Source organism: Pongo pygmaeus, chromosome 20 (assembly GCF_028885625.2).
Source record: "Pongo pygmaeus isolate AG05252 chromosome 20, NHGRI_mPonPyg2-v2.0_pri, whole genome shotgun sequence".
NCBI lineage: Eukaryota > Metazoa > Chordata > Mammalia > Primates > Hominidae > Pongo > Pongo pygmaeus.
This window is the reverse complement of record NC_072393.2, coordinates 19,916,664-19,938,023: the sequence shown is the minus strand read 5'-3', so window position 1 is coordinate 19,938,023 and position 21,360 is coordinate 19,916,664. Positions and strand designations below refer to the sequence as shown.

General features: G+C 52.9%; 1 protein-coding gene across 14 annotated transcripts in view; it reads right to left on the bottom strand.

The window, feature by feature from the left end:
- The window catches only part of GATAD2A (GATA zinc finger domain containing 2A), a 121,537-nt gene that overhangs the window by 12,698 nt on the left and 87,479 nt on the right, over positions 1-21,360 (bottom strand). For all 14 annotated transcript variants that reach the window (XM_054465067.2, XM_063658803.1, XM_063658805.1 and 11 more), the window contains 2 exons: positions 1,736-1,868; positions 1,462-1,593 (listed from right to left, as the gene is read on the bottom strand). In XM_054465067.2, the coding sequence (XP_054321042.1) occupies positions 1,462-1,593; positions 1,736-1,868 (265 nt within the window). The remainder of the gene's footprint in view (positions 1-1,461; positions 1,594-1,735; positions 1,869-21,360) is intronic.

Below are 21,360 nucleotides of genomic sequence, written 5' to 3'. Positions count from 1 at the left end.
ACTGACTGTCTTCCTCCTCTATGGCATCAGGCACTCAGAGGTTCTGCTTGAAGGCTGAAAGTGACCCCATCTGCAGCAGGAGGTGACAATTTCTACATGGGCCTAGAAGAGATTTTCCAGCAGCCCCACCCCCTACTCTCAGCATCACTTCTTGGCTGCTCCCTGACACCCACGCAGTGTCCTGGCACCCGCTGTGCCCTCTAAGGGGACAGAATGGCTGATGGTGGCAGCACTGCTGAGGCAAAGGACCCATGGCCCAGGCAGGGAGATCTCAATCTCAGTGAGAAAACAGTGACTCTGGGCACTTTTTAAAGCTGCATGTTCCACTAGAGAAGGGTCAGCGACAGACTTGGTGTCCCTCAATGAGTTTTCGACAAGTGACAAAGAAATAGAAAAAAGAAACAGGCAGGCTCTTTCCAATCCACTTGCTAACTGGGTAGGTGTGAGGTGGGGGGCGGGGTTTCAAAAAACAAACCCCCAAGCCAGAGCAGGGAGAGTCCTGTCCTTCCTTCAGCTCCTGCTGCCCAGGACACACTTACTTTCTGGTTCACTGAGGCAATGACTAAAGTACTTGGAAGGTAGGAGTTTCCCAGAACAGAGCACTCAAAAAGCCTAACAAAATAAACTTAACCTCGCTGCCCATTAAGCTGCATCTAGAAGCAGCACAATAGCGAGCTTCGGGCTCCAGGGAAGAAGAAACAGAAGCAGGACCCTCCCGAGAGTTGGGGCTGAGATCCACGGGAGCTCAGCACACGTCCAGCTGGGAGGGGACTGAGATGCACACAGCAGGAGGGAGGATGGTAGAGACTGGGGCATCCTCTGTGCCCACAGTGCAGGTGGCCTTTCTGCACAAAGTGCTTCACCCAGAAACATGCTTTTAGCGGCACCAGACATCTGTGCTCCACTTCCTTGACACCTGTTGTCAAGGAGCTTTAGGGCGGGCGCAGTGACTCACGCCTGTAATCCCAGCACTTTGGGAGGCCCGTGCGGGCGGATCACGAGGTCAAGAGATCCAGACCATCCTGGCCAATGTGGTGAAACCCCGTCTCCACTAAAAATACAAAAATTAGCTGGGTGTGGTGGCACGCACCTGTAGTCCCAGCTACTCGGGAGGCTGAGGCGGGAGAATCACCTGAACCCAGGAGGCAGAGGTTGCAGTGAGCCAAGGTTGTGTCACTGCACTCCAGCCTGGCGACAGAGTGAGATTCCATCTCAACAACAACAACAAAAAAGTGAGCTTTAGACCCTCAGATCCAGAATACGCTAGACTGAAATTCACTTTAACATCTTTTAAGCTAAATCCAAAATGCACACTGGAGTCCACAAATGGGGGAGTGGGACCTTGCCCTATACTCCCTCAAGGAAGCCCTTTCACCTTTCTGGCCGCTGGCATTGATGAGGGGATCAAGGCAAGGCCAGGCGCTCCTACTGGCCCAGGAAGGAGGGGAGACAGGCACGCACCTTCTGGGCGGTGGCTTCCTTTTGTATTTGACTCTGCCGCAACTTTTTCAACAAAACGAGTTTTGCTTCTTCTAACCTCAATTCTTCCTTCAGCTGCTTGATCATCCTTTCTCGTTCTTCAGGACTGCTTTTCTGCAGGGGCGAGAGGAACAGGGTTGAGAGGGAGCGTCCTTGGTGAGGAGCAGAGGCCCTGCCGTCACTAGCTCCACCTGAGGACGCCATGAGTAGGAAGGGCACAGTGGGGCTCCGGCAGCAGCGCCAACACGTGGCTCACCATGAGGGCCTCGGTGCTAGTCTCCTTCAAGGCCACCGTGGTCAGCCCATTCACTCTCGGGCTCGAGGGCTGCTCGTTGTCGGAGAGCACAATCACGTCAGGTGAGGGGGGTCTCCTCTCGGACTTCATGTCACTGTGGGGTGGAGACAGTAGTGACCAGAGTGCCCTTGACAGCTGGACCCAGCACCTACCCCTGTGGACACATGGCAGGGAGCTGAGACCTCCCCGTCTGTTCTCTGTCTGCCCTGCATCCTCCACATCCCCCGCCCCGCCCCATGGCTCCCAGGCTGCCTCCTTCTTCTCACCCACACGTCATAGGGCGCCCAATCCCAGTCCCCAGGTGGGCACCCTGATGGTAGGGACTTCATGCCTGCCGTCATGTCGCCAGGGCTGAGGGTGCGTATGCCCCTGAGCATGACATGGTGACTTTGGAAAACATGGCTGCTCCCTCTACTGTGTGCCTCGGATCGGGTAAACACTCGGCTCCGGATCCTGGGGCCCTGCTCAGTGTTAGCCATTGTGGGGGCTTCAGCATGCTGGGTCTGATGGCATGTGTGTGCCTCGCCACCACCCACAGCCCCTGGCCATGGTAGAAACCCCTTGAAGGGGAGCCCAGCTCCCCCCCGCGTGAACCAGACTTTCTTCTCTCTCCACCCAGGCAGGCCAAAGCCCTCACACCTGGCAGCCAACCTGTCCCCAGAAGACCGAGGGGTGTATGCACAGGCTGCCAGCTTGCTCACAAGGTGGCACCAGGTGCTAGATGGCCCTTCTTGGGCCCCACGTGGCGGCAGCGGCTATCTTTTTGAAACTGACTAGGACACAAGTTCTCTCAAAGACCAGAGACTCTTCACCTGCCTGATCTACTCATGGACTGGTTTCTCGCTGGCTGCCTCCAGCCCCACGTGGATGCCAAGGTCATTCTGCCTGTTACCCTGCTGCCCACTCCGTAAGTCCCAGCTCAAAACTGCAACATGAGACAGTTCTCATGATTCCAGCCCCCACATCTTTTTCTTTCTAATGAATTTGCCACGGTCTGGGGAGCTCACTTCCACCTGTGAACTTGACCTGAGGCCTGTTCCTCCCCTTTTCACCGTCGGCCCACGGCATCTCACTACCAGTTGGGAAGCACCAGGGGACAATCGGGTAAGTACTTGCAGGCTTTCCTCTTTTGTTATTTTGTCAAAATATGGTCATCACAAACGTCTAAGAGTGTGGCTGATGAGCTGCTGTTATTAATCAGAACTGGGAAACAGTGAATATCCATTCTGTGCTAACTGCGGGCCAGGCTCCGAGACAAGTGCTCATGGCACCCCAAGTCATTTGACCCAGGAAGGAACACGCTAGTCTGATTTTCCCCTTCCTGTGAACGATCCTCTAGGATGTATGTGTACAGCTCACACTACTGAAGGCGCGAGGCTGAACACCTGCTGTGGTGTCGCTGACCCAACCCAAGTCCCAGAGATGGCACTTTGTCCCCAACAAAGCAGCTCCATTTGCTGACGGCACAAGGCAAACTGTGTCTGAAGATCTGGGTTCATTGTACTTTCTTTCTTTTTTTTTTTTTGAGATGGAGTCTCGCTCTGTCGCCCAGGCTGGAGTGCCGTAGCGCAATCTTGGCTCACTGCAACCTCCACCTCCCCAGTTCAGGTGATTCTCCTGCCTCAGCCTCCTGAGTAGCTGGGATTACAGGCATGCACCATCATGCCCGGCTAATATTTTTTTTTTTTTTGTATTTTTGTACAGACAAGGTTTCACCATGCTGGCCAGGGTGGTCTTGAACTCCTGACCTCAGATGATCCACCCGCCTCGGCCTCATTGTACTTTCATCGAAGTGAATCAGGTCCGTTTTTTTTGTCAGCAGGAAAACCAGCCAAGTACACAACACGTCCTCTAGGTGGCACTGTGACCCAGAGAACAAACTCGGACAAAGTTAACTGGGAGCCGCAGCTCAAAGTTGTCCTGGCTCTTGCTCTGCCAGGGTCTAGTTGATAATTAGACCCCGGCAGGGTTGAGGAGAGTCACTAGGATGAAGAACCTGACTCTGCTCTAGCAGCCCTCGGGACCTCTGAGGTCCCCTCCACGCCCATGAGCTGCATCCTCAGGGAAGGGTAGACACAGAGCACCAGAGGTTAAGGCTTCACCAATGCTACCCTGGACTCGCCAAATGCTGGACTCAGGAACCGCTTTACTTGCTCTCCTCTGGTCCCTCCTAATTCCACCCACCAGAGCTATGTGGTGGCTGTACCTGAATGCTGGTCCTAGCCCTGATGAACCAGCTTCTCACCAGAGACCTGGGCGTGGACAGAAAGGTACGATTTTGAAGTATACAATCCCCCAGGCAAGGGGTTATCAGCCCACATTCTGAAGCCCAGAACCGGGTAGTTTGTTTCTAAAGTAACCCAGGACACCTCACTCAGGTCTTAGCAAATCGCCAGCATGTCTCTCCTTGCTGCCGGCCCCACGCCGCCCAAGATCAACTTTCAAGGTGACCTCAGGGCTCTAATTCCAGGTTCCCTGGATGTGTACACACACTGAGCACCTCAGAGGCAGGCAGTCCCAAGGCTCCAGTACAGAGCTGCAGCAGCTGGCCTCCACCCAGGTGGTCTCCAAAGTGAACAGGGGAGCAGGGGGCCAAGGCAGCATCTTGTATAGAGATACAGACACAATTTCTGGGCTAGCATGAGCTGAAATGAAATGACAGCCAAGCTCTAAGGGACTTAACACTTCTTATCATCTTATTGAGGGCGTGTGCTTCTTCCAGAGGTGAGATGTCTAATAAATTTCAAATCTGCCTGAGGGAAGAGGGCAGGCGAGGGGTCCAGACCACCTAGCAGCTGAAGCTGCCTGAGAGGGCTGCTCTGACCACGGCGCTCCCTGGCCCCATCTTGGCCTGCGACTAATCAATAACTCATCCAAGAGATGATGTCACCACCCATCAATGATCACTCAGCATCCCAGCAGCCAGCAGGGAGTGAACTTCCTGTATGCTAATCAGGCCACCAAAAAGTCATGTGACAAAGGCATTTCCCTCCTTGGTCACATGACCCTTTAACTGTGCCTTCCAACGTGAAAACCATGGCAACGGCCAGTTCCAACCGGTTTGTGACACGCAGCCTTCATTTTGAGAAGGGAGGTAAAGGTTCAGGTACTGTCAGAAAATGGAGGCGCCAGGCTCACCCCAGGGCTGTGGAGCTGCAGGCACTTCCTGTGTGGCGCCAGCCCACAGGGGACTGTTGCTGCACCACAGGCTCCAGTCACCTCTACATACACCGCACACAGCAGGGCCACTGGCCCCTCTAAGTTTCTAAAAAGAAAAACTTTGTTAAGCTCACTTTTTAAAGGAGAGGGGCTTTAAGAGTCTCAGTACTTTCTAAAAGAGATCTTTAATTCAGGAAAAAGAACATGTGGCTCAAAATGATTGCAGGCATTACGTCAGGGAAATATTTAATTATAAAAACTGTCTAAAGTAAACAAAACCAGTGGAAATCTAGCCCAACATGCTGGGAGGGATGGCATCGTGGCCCAGGGACAGCGTCTGCCATTCACTCCACAGCAGCCGTCCCGGGCACCAAGTTTATTTGGAAGTGATGTGATAGTTCAGGACAAATCCCATAAGCCCGTCCTGCCCATCTTGAGAAGCCTTAATGTAAAACATAGTGATCAAGAGATTTTATGTGACCTACAAAAATCCCTGGAAGCAGGCCAGGCTGTTATCAGTGTAAATGGTCTCACCCGCTCCCTGCCACGCACCACCCCCCTCCCCGACCCGCTGGCACTGGCCCTGACCTCACAAGCACAGAAATTCTGTTACCTGCCAGGAACTTCCATAGAACTTCCTGGAGGAGAGGCCGGGATTATAAACTTAAATCGAGACACGATCCCACTTCCACAGCAAAAGGTTATGGCTTTCAGCTGCTCAGCAACCAGCGGCCAGTACGTGGTTAATATTTATTGTCCCCTCAGCCAGTGCCAAGGAGGAGCCATCCTTGGAGGCTGGGACCTTTGTGGTTCTCTGAACGGGCCTGCCTGGTATGCAGGAAAGGCATACCCCTCTCCCTCATTCATTCATTCATTCCTTCCTTCCTTCCTTACATCTGCTGAGAGCTCATTTAAAAAGCAGGTGCTACAGCAGGCAGTGGGGAGGAACCCCTGGATAAAAGGAAGTTCTGTCCTTAGGGTTCAGTCTACCAGGATGGACAGACACAAAAGGGGAGCGGCAGGTGGGGGCGAGGCTGTAGGTGGGCTTGGGGCTGGCCCCGTGAATGTCTGACCACCGCTGTCACCGCCATAGCAGCAGGGCAGCTTCTCCGGAACTTGTATAAATGAAGCATGTCCTCCTTGCCCCAGACCTGCTTGATCAAAGTCTGTATTTCAACAAGATCCCCCAAGTCTTGCACACACTAGGGAAGTTGGGGATGACCATGACCTATGGCTCATGAGGCCTTGGGACAAGAAAACCTCCTCCAGGCTGGCTTGGGGAGACAGGCAGGGCCCAGCAACGCCTTCTCCAGCCACACAACCATTTCCCACTAGAACCTTTCCTCCTCACCTCTTTCAGGCCTAGCAGGGTGGGCTGCTGGCTGTGTGCAAGGGTGGGATGAGGGCTCTGCTAGAGACAACACCAGCCCTGCCAGCTCACTTGTTCCTTCTGCAAACACTCATCTTGGGCTCACCAGGCCCTACCTGACATGAACCAAGCTGTTAACATCCCCCGCCTTCCTGGGGCCTGGCCCACAGACATGGCCCGGCACGGCCATGTTCTGTCTGCAGAACATCCCTCTTCAACATGCCTCAGGAAGCCTGCCCAGCCCTGTCCCCCTGCCTCGGGGTGAAGGTCATGGCAGAACTCGAGGTTCCACTCGGGGGAGTGCAGGTCTGAGCACAAACCCCCCAGCTTCCCAAGAAGGGCTGGCTGGTGGGTCTCTGTTCCTTAGCCACCCCCAGCCCAGTGACTGGCCCACCCACCCTCGCTCGGCCCAGCAAGCCCATCTAAGTGCCTTTGGCTCCCTGCACGGCATCCCACCCCACCCCCCGTGAAGATGAGCCGTCCCTCCCCCTGCCTTGCAGGGTGACATGTCAGCACCTGTCTGACAAGCAGGTTCCTGCACCCTGAGCTGGGGACCATCACGACCTCCTTTAGGTGGGTATGGCACCGGCACAGCACCCAGGGACCTATGGCCCCACTCTGTGGCACAGCCTCAGCTCCCAACAAGGGACAGGGTGTTCCCAGGACCAGATGAACAAAGGGCAAGGGGGTATCCAGCCCTGGGGTGATACCACAGCCCCAGAGAAGGGGGCAAGCCCCCATGTCCTCAGAGCCAGGAATCTCCTCCTAAGTCTATGATGGCTGGGGATGGGGGAGAGGCTGGCTGAGCCCATCGTGTGAGGGTGCTGAGCCCTGAGCCCGCACACTCCTGTGGAGTAGCTCCTTTAGCAAGCTGCGGCCTGGAGCTCACTGGCCACCCCTGCCCAGCCTTGGACTTCAAACAACTGCCGGCAAGTCAGGCTGTGGAGAGAGCCCTCATTCAGTGAGTCAGAAGACACCTGGGTCTCACTTGGTTCTGCCTCTTGCAAGTGACACTTCCCTCTCCAAGGCTCCTGCATGGCAGGGCAAAGGAATCGCTGTCCCGCACCCTCTCAGGGCTGCCTGGTGAGGTGAGACTTCAGTGCTGAGGAGGCTCGGGCACCTTAGACAGCCGGCTGGGTGCAGGGGGATCAGGCAGCCCTGCTGATCTGAAAGTGCTCAGCTCAGGCCTCGGGAACAGTGACCTTCCTGAGAGCACTCATAGCCACCCTGCATGCCCCTAGGATGGAGAGAGAGGTTTGCTCCGACAGCCTGCGTCCCCTGCAGCAGGTCCCATTCCCACCTCTGAGAAGGAAATGGAGTTGTTTGCCGGGAGCTGCCCCAGGGCTGTCATTTGGTGGGGCGGGAGCATCCTGCTGTCAGATCACATGCTGCCTCTTCAGAGCCAGCCACCCACATCCAGCAGCCCCCAAAACCCAGATGGCAGCAGCACCACGGCCTCCCGAGGCGAGATGGATGCTCTGACAGGATGCAACCTTGAAGGGGCTAGGAGCGTGCAGGAGTGATTTTCTTTTGGATTGTAGGGGCTTAGAGGACAGTACTTCCTGGAGTCCCCAATACTGGGAAGATAAGGGCAGCAAACAGGCCGCCCGTGCCTTCGCCTTGCAGCTCCCAGATGGAAGCGACGGCAAACTTGAAACATCTGCCTGACCTGACAGCTTTCTGAGGAAAGAGTGAGAGCCCATTACAGAGCAGACAATCTCAGTAAACAGGTCCTGAAATGTGACACCTGAACATTCACAAACCCCCCAAGGGCAGACTGGGTCTGCTGGGGGCCTGGCAAGGCTGGGGAGCGCCCACTTCCTCCTCTTGCCTTGGTGGAGGTTCCAGGGTGGGGGCTGTGAGTTGAGGAGGAACCAGCGCCACGGACTGATGGACCCCCTTGCAGGGTGGGCAGCTGCTTCCCTCGTGCACACAGATGTTGTGCTGCTGGGGGAAAGGGAAACTCACTCACAAGGATTTCTGAATTGTGTGTCATCATGTGTCTTTGTAAAGCAACAGACCCTGGAAGCCAAATTCCTATTCTTTGAGTCCAAGCGCTTTTGTGGATATGAAGAAGGAGCCCTAATACTCATGGCTGACAAACCCTGTACACCGGACCAGACTCTCCAAGGCCCCCCAGCCTTGCAGTCCTGAGTCTCTGTAGTCCTGAGGAGGCCGGAGGCTCTGGCTGGATCTATTCACAGCCCCCCGTAGTACTTGACCTGGGCTGGTTTTATGGCTCAATTCCCAAACTACAGAATGCAGAGGAAGTGACGTGGCAGCCTTTTCAGGTGAGGTCACAGAAGCCTTGCAGCTTCTCTGCCTGAGCCCTCAGAATGCTTGCTCTAGGAGAGCTGAGGTCTGACTGCCCCAAACCACCACGGGGTCAGAGGCCCACGCTAGCCCCCGCTACAGTGAGGGAGATGGAGACAGGCACAGAGACTGGTTCAGCCAGTCCCAGCTGTTTTGGCCATCACATGTGAGCGATGAAACCACTGGGGACACTCAGCCCAGCTGACATGCAACTGCAAAGACCAGAGGGCCCCAGCAGCAGTGCCCAGCTGGGCGGGACCAGCCAACCAGCAGAACCGACAGACTGAAAAACGTCAATACCTCGCTGCTTCAAACCACTAAGCTAATGGAGCCAATGGCCCAGCCTGGCCCCTGGGGAGCTAACCCATATCACTGTAACTCCACTTCCTCCCTCAGATGCTACCCTGGGAGAAAGTAGGGAAAGAGAAGGGGGAAAGAAAGGGTTTACCCAAGTAACTACCTGCTGAGCCTTAAAGCTCCCCCCGACAGAGGGACCAACAGCAGCCTGCACAGAGGCCCCCCAGACAGGTGCAGACTCAAGATGAGAACAACTCTAGGAAAGTCATGTGGGAGACCAGAGCTGCCCAACAATGAAAGGGGGTGAAGAGGGTCCCATGGAAAAGGAGGAAGCAGTCTGCAGGCTAGAAAGCATCCCAGCTTCAGGCAGCACCTGGAGTGAAGTGAGTCAAGCCAGAAAGCAATTCCTCATGCTTCATCCAGTCTCTCTACCTGCCTTCAAGAAACACTCCTAGAAAAATCCCATGACAGGCCGGGCGCGGTGGCTCACGCCTGTAATCCCAGCACTTTGGGAGGCCGAGGCGGGCGGATCACGAGGTCAGGAGATCGAGACCATCCTGGCTAACACAGTGAAACCTCGTCTCTACTAAAAATACAAAAAATTAGCTGGGCGAGGTGGCGGGCGCCTGTAGTCCCAGCTACTCGGGAGGCTGAGGCAGGAGAATGGCATGAAGCCCGGGGGGCGGAGCCTGCAGTGAGCCGAGATCGTGCCACTGCACTCCAGCCTGGGCGACAGCGAGACTCCGTCTCAAAATTTAAAAAACATTAAAAAAATTAAAAACAAAAAAGAAAAAGAAAAATCCTATGACAGAGAAAAAGGACACAGTTATCAGTTCCCCAAGTTAGTCCTACCACTGAGAAACTTCTTTTTTTAGAGACAGGGTCTCACTCTTGTCAGGCTGGAGTGCAATGGTGTGATCATAGTTTAATGTAGCCTGGAATCCCTGGGCTCCAGTGATCCTCCCACCTCAGCTTCCCAAGCTGCTGGGATCACAGGGAAGCACTACCACACCTGGCTAATTTTTTTCAATTTTCAATTTTTGATATTGAGACAGGGTCTCTCATTCTGTTGCCTACGCTGGAGCACAGTGGCATGATCATGGCTTGCTGCATTTTTAAAGTTTTTGTACAGGTGGGGTCTCGCTGTGTTGCCCAGGCCTGTCTGGGCAATATCTTGTGTGGCAGGCCCCTGTGTAGTGGGTGTGCTGACATACAATTCTGGCAGCATTCACTGCAACCTGGAAGTGGGGGCTGCTCACTGGGACCCCATGCAGTCCTCTCTCCTTTCCCAAGGGGTGGTGTTCACTCAGAGACACTCAGTTGATAGAAAGGGAGCTCTGTTGTCTAGACACACAGGCTGTGCCCGAAAACTGAAGAACTAGGCTGGGTGTGGTGGCTAACACCTGTAATTCCAGCACTTTAGGAGGCTGAGGCGGGCGGATCACGAGGTCAAGAGATGGAGACCATCCTGGCTAACACGGTGAAACCCCGTCTCTACTAAAAATACAAAAAAAAAAAAAAAAAAAAAATTAGCCGGGTATGGTGGCGGGCTCCTGTAGTCCCAGCTACTCGGGAGGCTGAGGCAGCAGAATGGCATGAACCCAGGAGGTGGAGCTTGCAGTGAGCTGAGATCGCGCCACTGCACTCCATACTGGGTGACAGAGTGAGACTCAGTCTCCAAAAAAAAACACTGAAGAACTCCTGGGGGTTGTCTGGTGTCCTCCCGAGCCACCCCGCTCCCCATGCCCTGAGGCCCACCTGCTTCTCGCCAGCTGCAGCCCCTCTGTGGTTCCCTCAACTCCCTTCTTAGCATCCATCACACTCCTCCCGCCACGTAACTTGAGCTCCTCTTGGCTGGGATGTGAGAGAAAAGTCCAGAGCCTGCTTTGTGGGGCCCAGGAAGACAGAACACATTCTGCTTCTCTGCCACAGAGGCCGTGGAGGTGAGCAGCTGGGATGGGATTTTTGAAACTCAGCCATCATTCTTCCTGGAGACTTCAGGTCCAACGACCGCTCTGGGACTCCATTATGGTGAGCACTGCCACAGTGCTGGCTAAAGAGCTCAGGAAAAAGAGAGTCTGTGTGGCTGGCCCAGACCTCTGAGCCCATCCCTGCCTGCTCTCCTTTCCCCAGAACAGAAGGGAGCAGTCCCAGGTCCCCAGCTAGAGAAGAGGAGCCCCATGCAGTGCCCGCCCCCAGCATCAGCACAGCCAGGGGGCAGCCAGCCGGTGCTGCCAGAACGCCTTCTAGGAACGCAACAGCCCCTGAATTCAAAGGGCCCAGCCAGGGAGGCCCAGAGGACCTCACTGTGACAGGGGCCAGTCTCGGGGGCGTGCAGAATAGCTTGGTTGAGGGTAGTAGAGACAAGCCTAGGAGACCTTAGTACCATGCTCATGTGGGCCAGCAGCCTCTACCCGCCCACAGAGGCCACTGCAGCCCAACCTTGCCAGCAGCTGACACCACAGGGGAGGAGGCCACATCAAATCCAGCACGCTCTGCTTAGAAATACAGGAAGACACATGCATTAGAAATGACTACAATCGAAGAACTGAAAGGCTAACTTTTCAGGTTTCGAAAACCCAGTAAACACCTGCTGGGCCTTTATGATGGCCATTCCTAGGCCAACCACCAAAATTCACCCTTCCACATAATCCTCTCCACAGCTCCACCATCACCCCCAGTTCCCAGTCCAGGGAACAATCTTAAGGGAGGGCCACATGACTTCCTAAGGTCACACACCAGGACCTGCAGACAACCTGGGCTCCTACAGCACCTGAGCTCCTGTGTGGACCCCTCACTGTGCCAGGACCCTGGGGGAACCCTAAAGAGGAGGTATGGGGTTAGAGAGGATAGGCCCCATGTGACTGGCAGCTGCTAATTCAGGTCACCAAATATCTTTATTTGGAGAGAAGCGTCTCCCTCTATTGCCCAGGATGGAGTGCAGTGGCGTGATCTTGGCTCACTGCAAATTCTGCCTCCCAGGTTCAAGTGATTCTCCGGCCTCAGCCTCTCCAGTAACTGGGACTACAGGCGCCCACCACCACACCTGGCTAATTTTTGTATTTTTAGTAGAGACAGGGTTTCACCACGTTGGTCAGGCTGGTCTCAAACTCCTGAGCTCAAGTGATCTGCCCACCTTGGCCTCCCAAAGTGCTGAGATACAGGCATGAGCCACCGCATTCGGTCATATTTTATTTTTTTTGAGACAGGGTCTCATTCTGTAACCCAGGCTGGAGTGCAGTGGTACAATCACAGCTCACTACAGCCTCGACCTCCTGGGCTCAAGCGATCCTCCCACCTCAGCCTCCTGAGTAGCTGGGACTACAGGCACGAGCCACCACACCCAGCCAATTAATTTGTTATTTATTGGTAGATACGGGAACCACTATGTATTGCCCAGGCTTGGTCTTGAACTCTTAGGATCAGGTGATCCTTCCACCTCAGCCTCCCAAAGTGCTGTAACAGGCGTGAGCCACTGAGCCCCACTATGTCATTTTTGGAATAGTGAACCTTTATTTATGGCTGAAGGATCCTGGACAGCCAGTAGCATCCACAAGCTAAGTCCCTGAGGTGTGAAGGAGGGGGCAGTGTGAGGACACAGATGTGGCCCTTGGACTCTATCAAGAAATGATAACTTACCCAAATCACAAGACAAGTCAGCGGATGGTCAGAAACAAAATATGGCCGGATGCGACGGTTCACGCCTGCAATCCCAGCACTTTGGGAGGCTGAGGTGAGAGGATGACCTGAGCTTTGGAGTTCAAGAGCAGCCTGGGCAACACAGTGAGACCCCGTCTCTAAAAAAATTAAAAAGCTGGGCATGGTGGAAACCACCTGTAGTCCCAGCCACTCAAGAGACTGAGGCAGAAGGATCACTTGAGCCCAGGAGCTGAAGGCTACAGTGAGCTATGATTGTACCACTGCATTCCAGTCTGGGAGACACAGCAAGACCCTGTCTTAAAAAAGGAAAGAAACAAAACTCAGAGGTGGTGGACACTCACACTGCAAGTGGGCCAATGCCTGCTGGAAGGGGTAGGATGGGGTTGTGGTGCTCAGGAATCCAGGCTCCTAAGGGCCTGGTGTGGGGAGAGTAAAGGACAAAGAGGAGGAGAAACCCTGGCCACTGACCGCAGCACCCCTCCTGATGCTGGTCCCTACACCCATGCTAGGCCCACCTTCCTCCAGGGAGAAAACATGGTGAGAACTCCTCAAGCAGGGTGGAGGAAGGACTCCCTAAAGCAAATGAACTGAAGGCATCTCTTGGGAGAGATGCCAGCTTCCTCGCCAATACACAGGGAGAGAGAAGTCACCTGTGTGCATGAAAGCCACAAACATGAAACACACACTGCTTCTGAAACGACCACAAAATTTCTCAATGAATGGAAAGTGCTCGCTGTGCCTGGAAACCTCCTGCCCCTCTTTTAAATATCTGCATCACAAGTGGCTGGATCCCCATCACTTGCACCTGTCCTCCTAGCCAGCTAGGTATACCCACACCCCAATCAGACCTGCTCCAGTTGCTCTGTGCAGAATGGCCGCAGGTGACCCACGAGGACCACTGAGGGGGCTGGGTGCACCTCTGCAGGTGTTGGGGTGACTGGCCCATTCACCAAACCTCAATGAGGCCAAATTTCTTCATCTGCAGAAGGGGACGCCACTCACCTCAGGGAGCAGTCATGAAATGCGATTAAACCTCAACCTCTGAGTAGTGTCTCTGTGGTATCCCATGACAAAGTACGACAGGATGAAGCCCTCCTGCTGCATACTGCAGTGGAACGGCGCCATGAAGAGAAGCGCACGCGTGAGCATTCATGCAAAGCCTGGTGCTTCATGAAAAACACCCAAGGGTATCTGGTACCAGTGATAAAGTATGAGCTTCCATTAATCAAAACTCAGAATTTTGGAAAACTTATATTTGCTACTTGCTGTGAGCTCAACAACTTCCCAATGGATAGGTGGTGACATTGACAAATCTGATTTTGTGACACTAAATGATGATATGTGTATCTGAAACGTCTCTGTAACTCAGTAAACTACTATTTTCCAATGTTCAATGGTATTACAAACCCATACGTGAGTAAAATGTCATTCAGGGGAAGAAAAGATAAAACTGTCAGGCAGAAGAATCCCAAATAATTTATGCAGACAATTCACCTTTGAAGAGTTGAGCATGAGTCCCCATTCCTCAAGAGTGGGCTGTGTCGCCAGGCACGGTGGCTCACACCTGGAATCCTAGCACTTTGGGAGCCGAGGCGGGTGGATCACAGGAGGCCAGGAGTTTGAGACCAGCCTGGCCAACTTAGTGAACAACCCCTTCTCTAAAGTGCCTGTAATCCCAGCTACTCACAAGGCTAAGGCAGGAGAATCGCTAGAACCTGGGAGGCAGAGGTTGCAGTGAGCCAAGATCATGCCATTGCACTCCAGCCTAGGTAACGCAGTGAGACTCCATCTCAAAAAAAAAAAAAGAGTGGGCCACACATAGTAACTTCCTTCCAAAGAGGACAGTATGGAAATGGTGGAGCAGGGGAAGGAGGGGAGGGTAACTTTACAGTAGAAAAACCTGACAAATGGCACCTCACCCAAATGATCGTTCGGTCAAGACCACCAGTACCTTTGATATGATGTGACAAGAAGAGCACTTCACCCTCTGTGGTCTTCCTCCCCCAAATCCATCACCTGCCTGTGAGAAAAATATCTGACAAATCCTAATGCACTGACATTCTATAGAACACTTGACCTCTGCTCCTCAAAACTGACAAGGTAACCCAAAACAAAGAAAGTATGAGAAACTGTCATAGTCCAAGGAATCTAGGGAGACAAAAGGACTAAATATAACGTAAGGGAAAAAGGACAGCTGGAAAAAACTGAGGAAATCAGAATAAAGTATGAACTTGGTTAAAAGAATACATGGATCCTGGCTCGCTACTTGTGACACATGTTCTGTAGTCTGTTAACAATGTGGAGACTGGGGTGGGGTTTGCAGGACTGATCTTTGCAACTTTTCTGTGAGTCTAAGACTATTCTAAAATTAAAAGTTAGTTTTAAAAACAGATTTTTCTGTTCAAAGTGCAAAAGAGTCCCACGGATTTTAATGTAACCACGTACAAAAAGCTCAATGATGAGGTTTCAGAGTCTAAGGGCCAACTCACCGGTAGCGACTTGCCACTCTGGATTTTGGTTTCTCATTACAGGAGGAAATGCACAATGATCCAAAAAGCCTATGGAAACGCTCCTCCACTCTCTAACCTCTTCTCCATGCTAGTTACATTTTCTTCACCATGCTTCAAACCCTCACAAAGAATGCAAGAGGATGGACACAGAAACAGCCACGGGAACCTAGCAGCTGCCTTCTTAGTGAGCTGAGTGTTATGTTAAAGAGATTTGCAAAATAGATTTCTAATAAAAAGTTATTTATGCTAATATGTCACAGGTCTATTATAGTCATCTTTAAATGAATTAATAATAGGGTTTTTTTTTTTTTTTTTTTAGATAAGGTCTCAACTCAGGTTGTCCAGCCTGGAGTACAGTGGTGCCATCTCAGCTGACTGCAGCCTCTGCCTCCCAGGCCCAGGTGATTCTCCCACCTTAGCCTCCCAAATAGCTGGGACTACAAGTGTGCAACACCACTCTCTGCAATGTTTTTGGATTTTTAATAGAGACAGTTTTGCTATGTTGCCCAGGCTGAAATTTTTTTTCTTTTTTTTTGAGACAGAGTGTCCCTCTGTTGCCCAGGCTGGAGTGCAGTGGTGCGATCTTGGCTCACTGCAACCTCTGTCTCCTGGGTTCAAGTGATGCTTGTGCCTCAGCTTCCCAAGTAGCTGGGATTACAGAAGTGTGCCACCATGCCCAGCTACTTTTTTTGTAGCAACACGGTTTTGCCATGTTGCTCAGGATGGTCTCGAACTCCTGGCCTCATGTGATCTGCCCACCTCGGCCTCCCAAAGTGGGAGGCCTCCCAAACTGGGATTATAGGCATGAGCCACTGCGCCTGGCCAGTATTTTCAAATTTTCTAACACAGTAAATGTCAACAGACATATCCCACAAATCCAACTGCTGTCTGGGGCCCAGAGATGGAAAAGGGAAGGTGCCAGTGCTTCAGGAAAAGGATTTCCCGTCTCTGGCAGCCCGGACAGTAGTGCAGAGGCTGGGATCCTGGGTCCTGTCCTGCTGATATATCATAGCCCATGTAACTTTCTTTTTGCTGCCGAAGTTCTATTTTGAAAAGTGAGAAGTACTAAAAATTTAATAGGATTCACCCCAAAGATACACTATAATTGCTTATAAAACCTATTTAATCATCAGCTAACAAAATTTGGTCACCTTAAGGTTCTTACAGCCTTATGTGGCAACTGTACAGCCTCTATGTTTAGCTAAGTCACAGAAAGCGGGCGTCGCCCTATGGCTGTGGATCAAACACAGGAACATGGCTGGCCAGGTCACCCAGGACCTCAGTGTGAGGATGCTATTCTGAATCTTGTGCCCCACTGCCCCTAGACTGCTGGTCTCTGGGACTAGGAATCTCCTTCCTTCTCCAGCAAGTTGGCCACTTCTCTCCCATCCAAATACCTGAGAGATCCTGGGCTCCACCTAGGCTCAGAGCATCAACTCTCCCTTCTCCAGAGGGGGGTCCCAAACCCAAGGCCCAGTCCCAACTCTATGTTCCACCCTTCCTGCATCCAACAATCTATCCCAGCCCATCTTTCCGGTCTCTGCTTCTACCACCGTGTACCTTCAGACTCTGACCCCTGTACCCGGTGCACCATGATTTCTGGGCTGCAGTCCCCCAGAGGGTGCCCTCAGACCACTCTTCCCACACCGCCTGCAGACACGCCAAGTCTCCTGGGGCCTGGACTGATGGCTCTCTTTAGAATGCTCTTTGTACGAAAGCTATCAGGGCCCTGCCTTGAGGAATTCTGCATGGCATCAAGTCTCAGTCGCATGAACCCCCAAAGCTTTTCAATTTGATGACATCACAACTATTTTAAAGATATAAGCTCTAAAAATCCGCAGTCCTATGGCACGGATCCCAAGCAAGGGAGGCACATAGCAACATCTGGTATGTCTCCCATCTTTCCACCCATCAGACGTCCCCTCCCTTGTCTCCCACCCTCCAGAGAGAACGGTGGCATCTGCCCGAGCCTCAGCCACAGGGAACTCAGCGTTTCCAAAGGCAGCAGATCCAGCTTGGCTTCAGGCGTTACCCTGCCTTCCTCTCAGCACTGTGACTTTACACTACGGTGGAGCCTCAATTCACAGAGGAGACAAGAGGCATTCACAAAGTTGGGGCAGACTGTCCCAGGCCACACAGAGATTCAGTACATGGCCGATCCAGGCTGTCAGACACCCACATTCTTTTTTCTACCACCAGCTGCCCCCTCAGGCTCACAAATTATAATTCATATGCTCATCTTAAGAGAGAGAAGAAAAACCTCAGAAAGATCTCTTCTAACCAGGTAGGCTTTTCTTTTCTTCCAGGGGCACATTCTGCTAACCAGGAAAACACTGCCCCCCTAGGCGTGACGCCTGCCTGTCCCACCGGGGATCACACGTGCCCCTGCAGGTTCCCAGGTATCCACTCCCTCTGTTTCTACCTGTTCTGCACACAGAGACACCCAAGGCCTGGTGCCCACTGCCCTTCGCTCCACTCCTTCACCAGGTTAGGGGACCATGAGGGACAGGACCGGCTCTCGGCCTAAGGAGCACTCAGAGGCCGCCCCGTAGCCTCCAGGTTGGTTTCAGTGCAACTGCTTGCAGCATGGCAGGGAAACTGGCTGCAGACTGAAAAGCAACATAACTAAACCCAGTTTCAGTGGGCACAGCGGAGTGCTGGTCAGACACCCTCCCTGTCTTGTCCCTGTGGATGAGACATTTAAATAACCCGCTACAGCAGCTGGGGCATCAGTTACAGGAAGAGGAGCCTGTCAGTGAGTGACAAATAAGACAACAGCAGGAATACATGCTGGGAGGAGATATCAGAAGCCGCAGCAGCAAAACAGAAGGCAAGTCATTTAAAAAGAAGGAAGAGGTCTGCTTAATCTGCAAATATGCTCAACTTACAGATGTGTGAGAGGAGTTCAGACAGAGAAGGCCAAACATTTACTGGTGATTACCTCGATGTCCATACAGAGTGTGGCCTCTGGTTTTCTGTCAGAGCCACCACAGGACAATAACATCCCCAGAGAGCCTGCACTGTCCAAGACAGAAGCCCCATTTCAAAGTCAGGGATCCCGAGTCCCCTCCATGACCAGAGGAGGGCGTCTAAAGGCAACAGGGAGCTGGCAACACCTTGGAGAAGCTGAAGTTCAGGAAGACCAGGAGTGATGCTCTTTTACCTGGCACCGGGCTGGCTCATGCTACGGCCCTCATGTGAGCTGAGGACTTGGGGAGTTAGAAACAGGGCAGCCTGTTATCCTGGTGCCCCTATATAATCTAACGATTCTCAGAAGTACAGGTGGACCCCTCACATTTCAGCGATTTCTGGGATTAGAGTCCCAGATAAAGGGAAATGGGATGAGGAGCCTGCAGGAAAGGGGTGACATAGAGAACAAGGAGGAGACAGACGGTGGCCACTGAGGTTTGGAGGGGCAGCGGCTAAGGCAGGGAAGGGAGAACAAAATGGATTCCCAAGGGAACATACCTCTCAGTTCCCATGAGCTAAGAAATGCCCGCAGGCTGTGGATTTCTAGTTGGAGCTGGTGAAGGCACTCCCTGGGGCCACCCAGCCTCTCCTGGAAGTTGCCCAGCAGCAGACAGAGAATTAGCAAGTGAAAGGCAGCAGCCAGCCCTCAACAGGTGCTGGGAAGGGGCTGGGGCAGCGGAGGAGGGGACTCCAGAGAGCCGCCCACAGAGTACCCTGCTCCGGAGCCACCTATCTGGACCCTGACTCTGGGACGGACCAGTGGTCACACAAAGGGAAAACAGCTTCTTGCTGCGGGACTTCCAAAGCTCTGGCACCCCGATGGGGGATTTAGGGGTTCAATCCCTGCCAAGAGGGCTGTAGGAGGCAGCCAGTGTGAGGGCCACAAACCATGTCCCTGGGCTATGAGAACCCAGCCCTTTCCTGAGCCCTCACGTCGACAGCTGTGCCACGTTAGTCCATCGTCCATCTCATTCAAGGACGTGCATTCCTGTAGACAGCCGGCCGGCGGGCCGGGAGCAGCTGCGCGGAGGCATAGTCCTGAGAGCAGGGGATGGAAGCTCAGCTCTGCACATCGCTGTGAAGACAACCCCTCCACCCGTATGCAGGCAGCCAACACAAAGATGATAGGGGTTCTGTGGCACCAGCAACTGTCCGAGCATCTGCTATGTGACTGACTAGCACAAGGGGCAGTGAGCTCTTCTGCCTGGCCTCGTGCTTCCATCAAAGAGGGGCAAGGGTGACGGGCTTAAGACACAGCCACACATGTAGGCCAAGTCTGGACCTCAACCTCTCTGGGGACCCAGTGGCTAAAACTACAAAGACAACAAGTGAAGATGGTGTGCTGGACTGCCACCTGTGAGTGTGAAAAGCATAGACCATTTTGGGGGAAAAGCCCAGTCGTTTCTTTAAAACGACTAACGACACACACAATTTGTAACCCTGCAGTTCAACCTGAGTGTTTACCGAGAGAAATGCTGACCCGTGCCCACAAAGAGACAATCTGCAAGGACCTGCACAGCAGCGGGTGCTCACACCAGCCCCAAATTGGAGGCTGCACAGATGTCTACTGACAGGTGAGAAGTACCCTGTGCACACTACTCAAGAGGCACACCAATACACACCAGGGGCAAATCCCAAAACACTCAGAAGGAAGCCGGACCCCAAAGAGCACTGAGTGAGTGCACCCCCGGAAAACCGGAAAAGAGGCAAGACCAGTCTCATGAGGGGAAGCATCAAAACAGGAAGGGCTAGGAGTGCGTGAGGGCCCTTCTGGAGTGGGATGGTAAGGTTTCTGGGCAGTGATAAAGTTTGTGACCTAAATCAGGGTTTGACTCACAGGTGCACGCGTGAGTCAGAACTCATCATCTCGGGCACACCAGGGGAGCCCCATGCTCACGTGGTTGTGGGGGTTGGGGGCAATTCCGGTGTCGACCTCACCCTCCTCTCCCTTCCCTGTAAAAAGCATCTGTCCAAACAGCAAGGACTCCATCCATGATCCTCAGAGTCATCTTGCAAAAATTATGCGATGCACACCTTTTTTCCAGCTGGCCCCATTTTGGCACAGAACAAAACAAATCCGTCCACACTCCCACGTTCTGGACAACTGGGTGGCTAGATGTCTAGGAAGAAGCAATATCACATTACTTTCTGATTTGTTTTTGGTTTTGGAAGGCTTGGGTGTCAATATGTTTTTTGTTTTGTTTTTTTTTTTGAGACGGAGTCTCGCTCTGTCGCCCAGGCTGGAGTGCAGTGGTGTGATCTGGGGTCACTGCAAGCCCCACCTCCCGAGTTCACGCCATTCTCCTGCCTCAGCCACCCAAGTAGCTGGGACTACAGGTGCCCGCCACTACGCCCGGCTAATTTTTCTTTTTTTTTTTTTTTTTTTAGTAGAGACGGGGTTTCACCGTGTTAGCCAGGATGGTCTCGATCTCCTGACCTCGTGATCTGCCCACCTCGGCCTCCCAAAGTGCTGGGATTACAGGCGTGAGCCACTGCGCCTGGCCTAACCTGCATTTTAATGATGGGCACGCATGCTCACCGTGGTGGGTGGCCTAACCTGTCTTAACATCAAATGATCAGCCAGTGCATTCTCTGGGCAGGGAAGTGACACAGATGTGTCACCCCACCGCCCCCTTGGTGACTACCAAAGTCTAAAAAGAAAGACGACGACAATGATTCTAATTGTCATCAAGGACACCAGTGTCACCAACTGGACTACATTTCCAGTGTGTTTTACAGTCTGTCACTGGCCACAAGTGCTTGACCAGGGAGCTGAAGGCCAAAAAAAACTAAAGCCAAGATCAGATCTAACAGCACAGATGCTACTTTGAGCCCCAAAGTGGCCGAGGAACACACATCCCAGCCTGCCCTGTCCAGACCATGGGGCAGGCCTTTGGTCAAAGTGCTGCCCCCTCCCACAGCAGACAAGCCACTCATGGTACAAGGGGAGGTGGGGAGAGAAGAGCAAGACACAAGAGCTGCCTGAACACCACACACCACTAACAGGGGGACAACTTGCCAGATATCCACCTAGGCTGTGTTGAAGTCTGCTCAATCCATGGACCACGGAAGCCACAGCCCAGTCTCCTCCCAGGTGAAATAAGGAAATGGAGATGGTGAGCCACACCGGCAATGGCAAGTCCTTCTTTCCAAGACCTCTGCACTTTCCTTCACGACATGGTCTTCCAAAAAAATAGCTGCATAAATCAGACCCTGTCTTGATTACCTCTCCACCAGAGATCAGCATAGTACCTGGCATACAGCAGGTCTGGTCCTGGACCACTGACAATCCAGAAAGAATTGACACC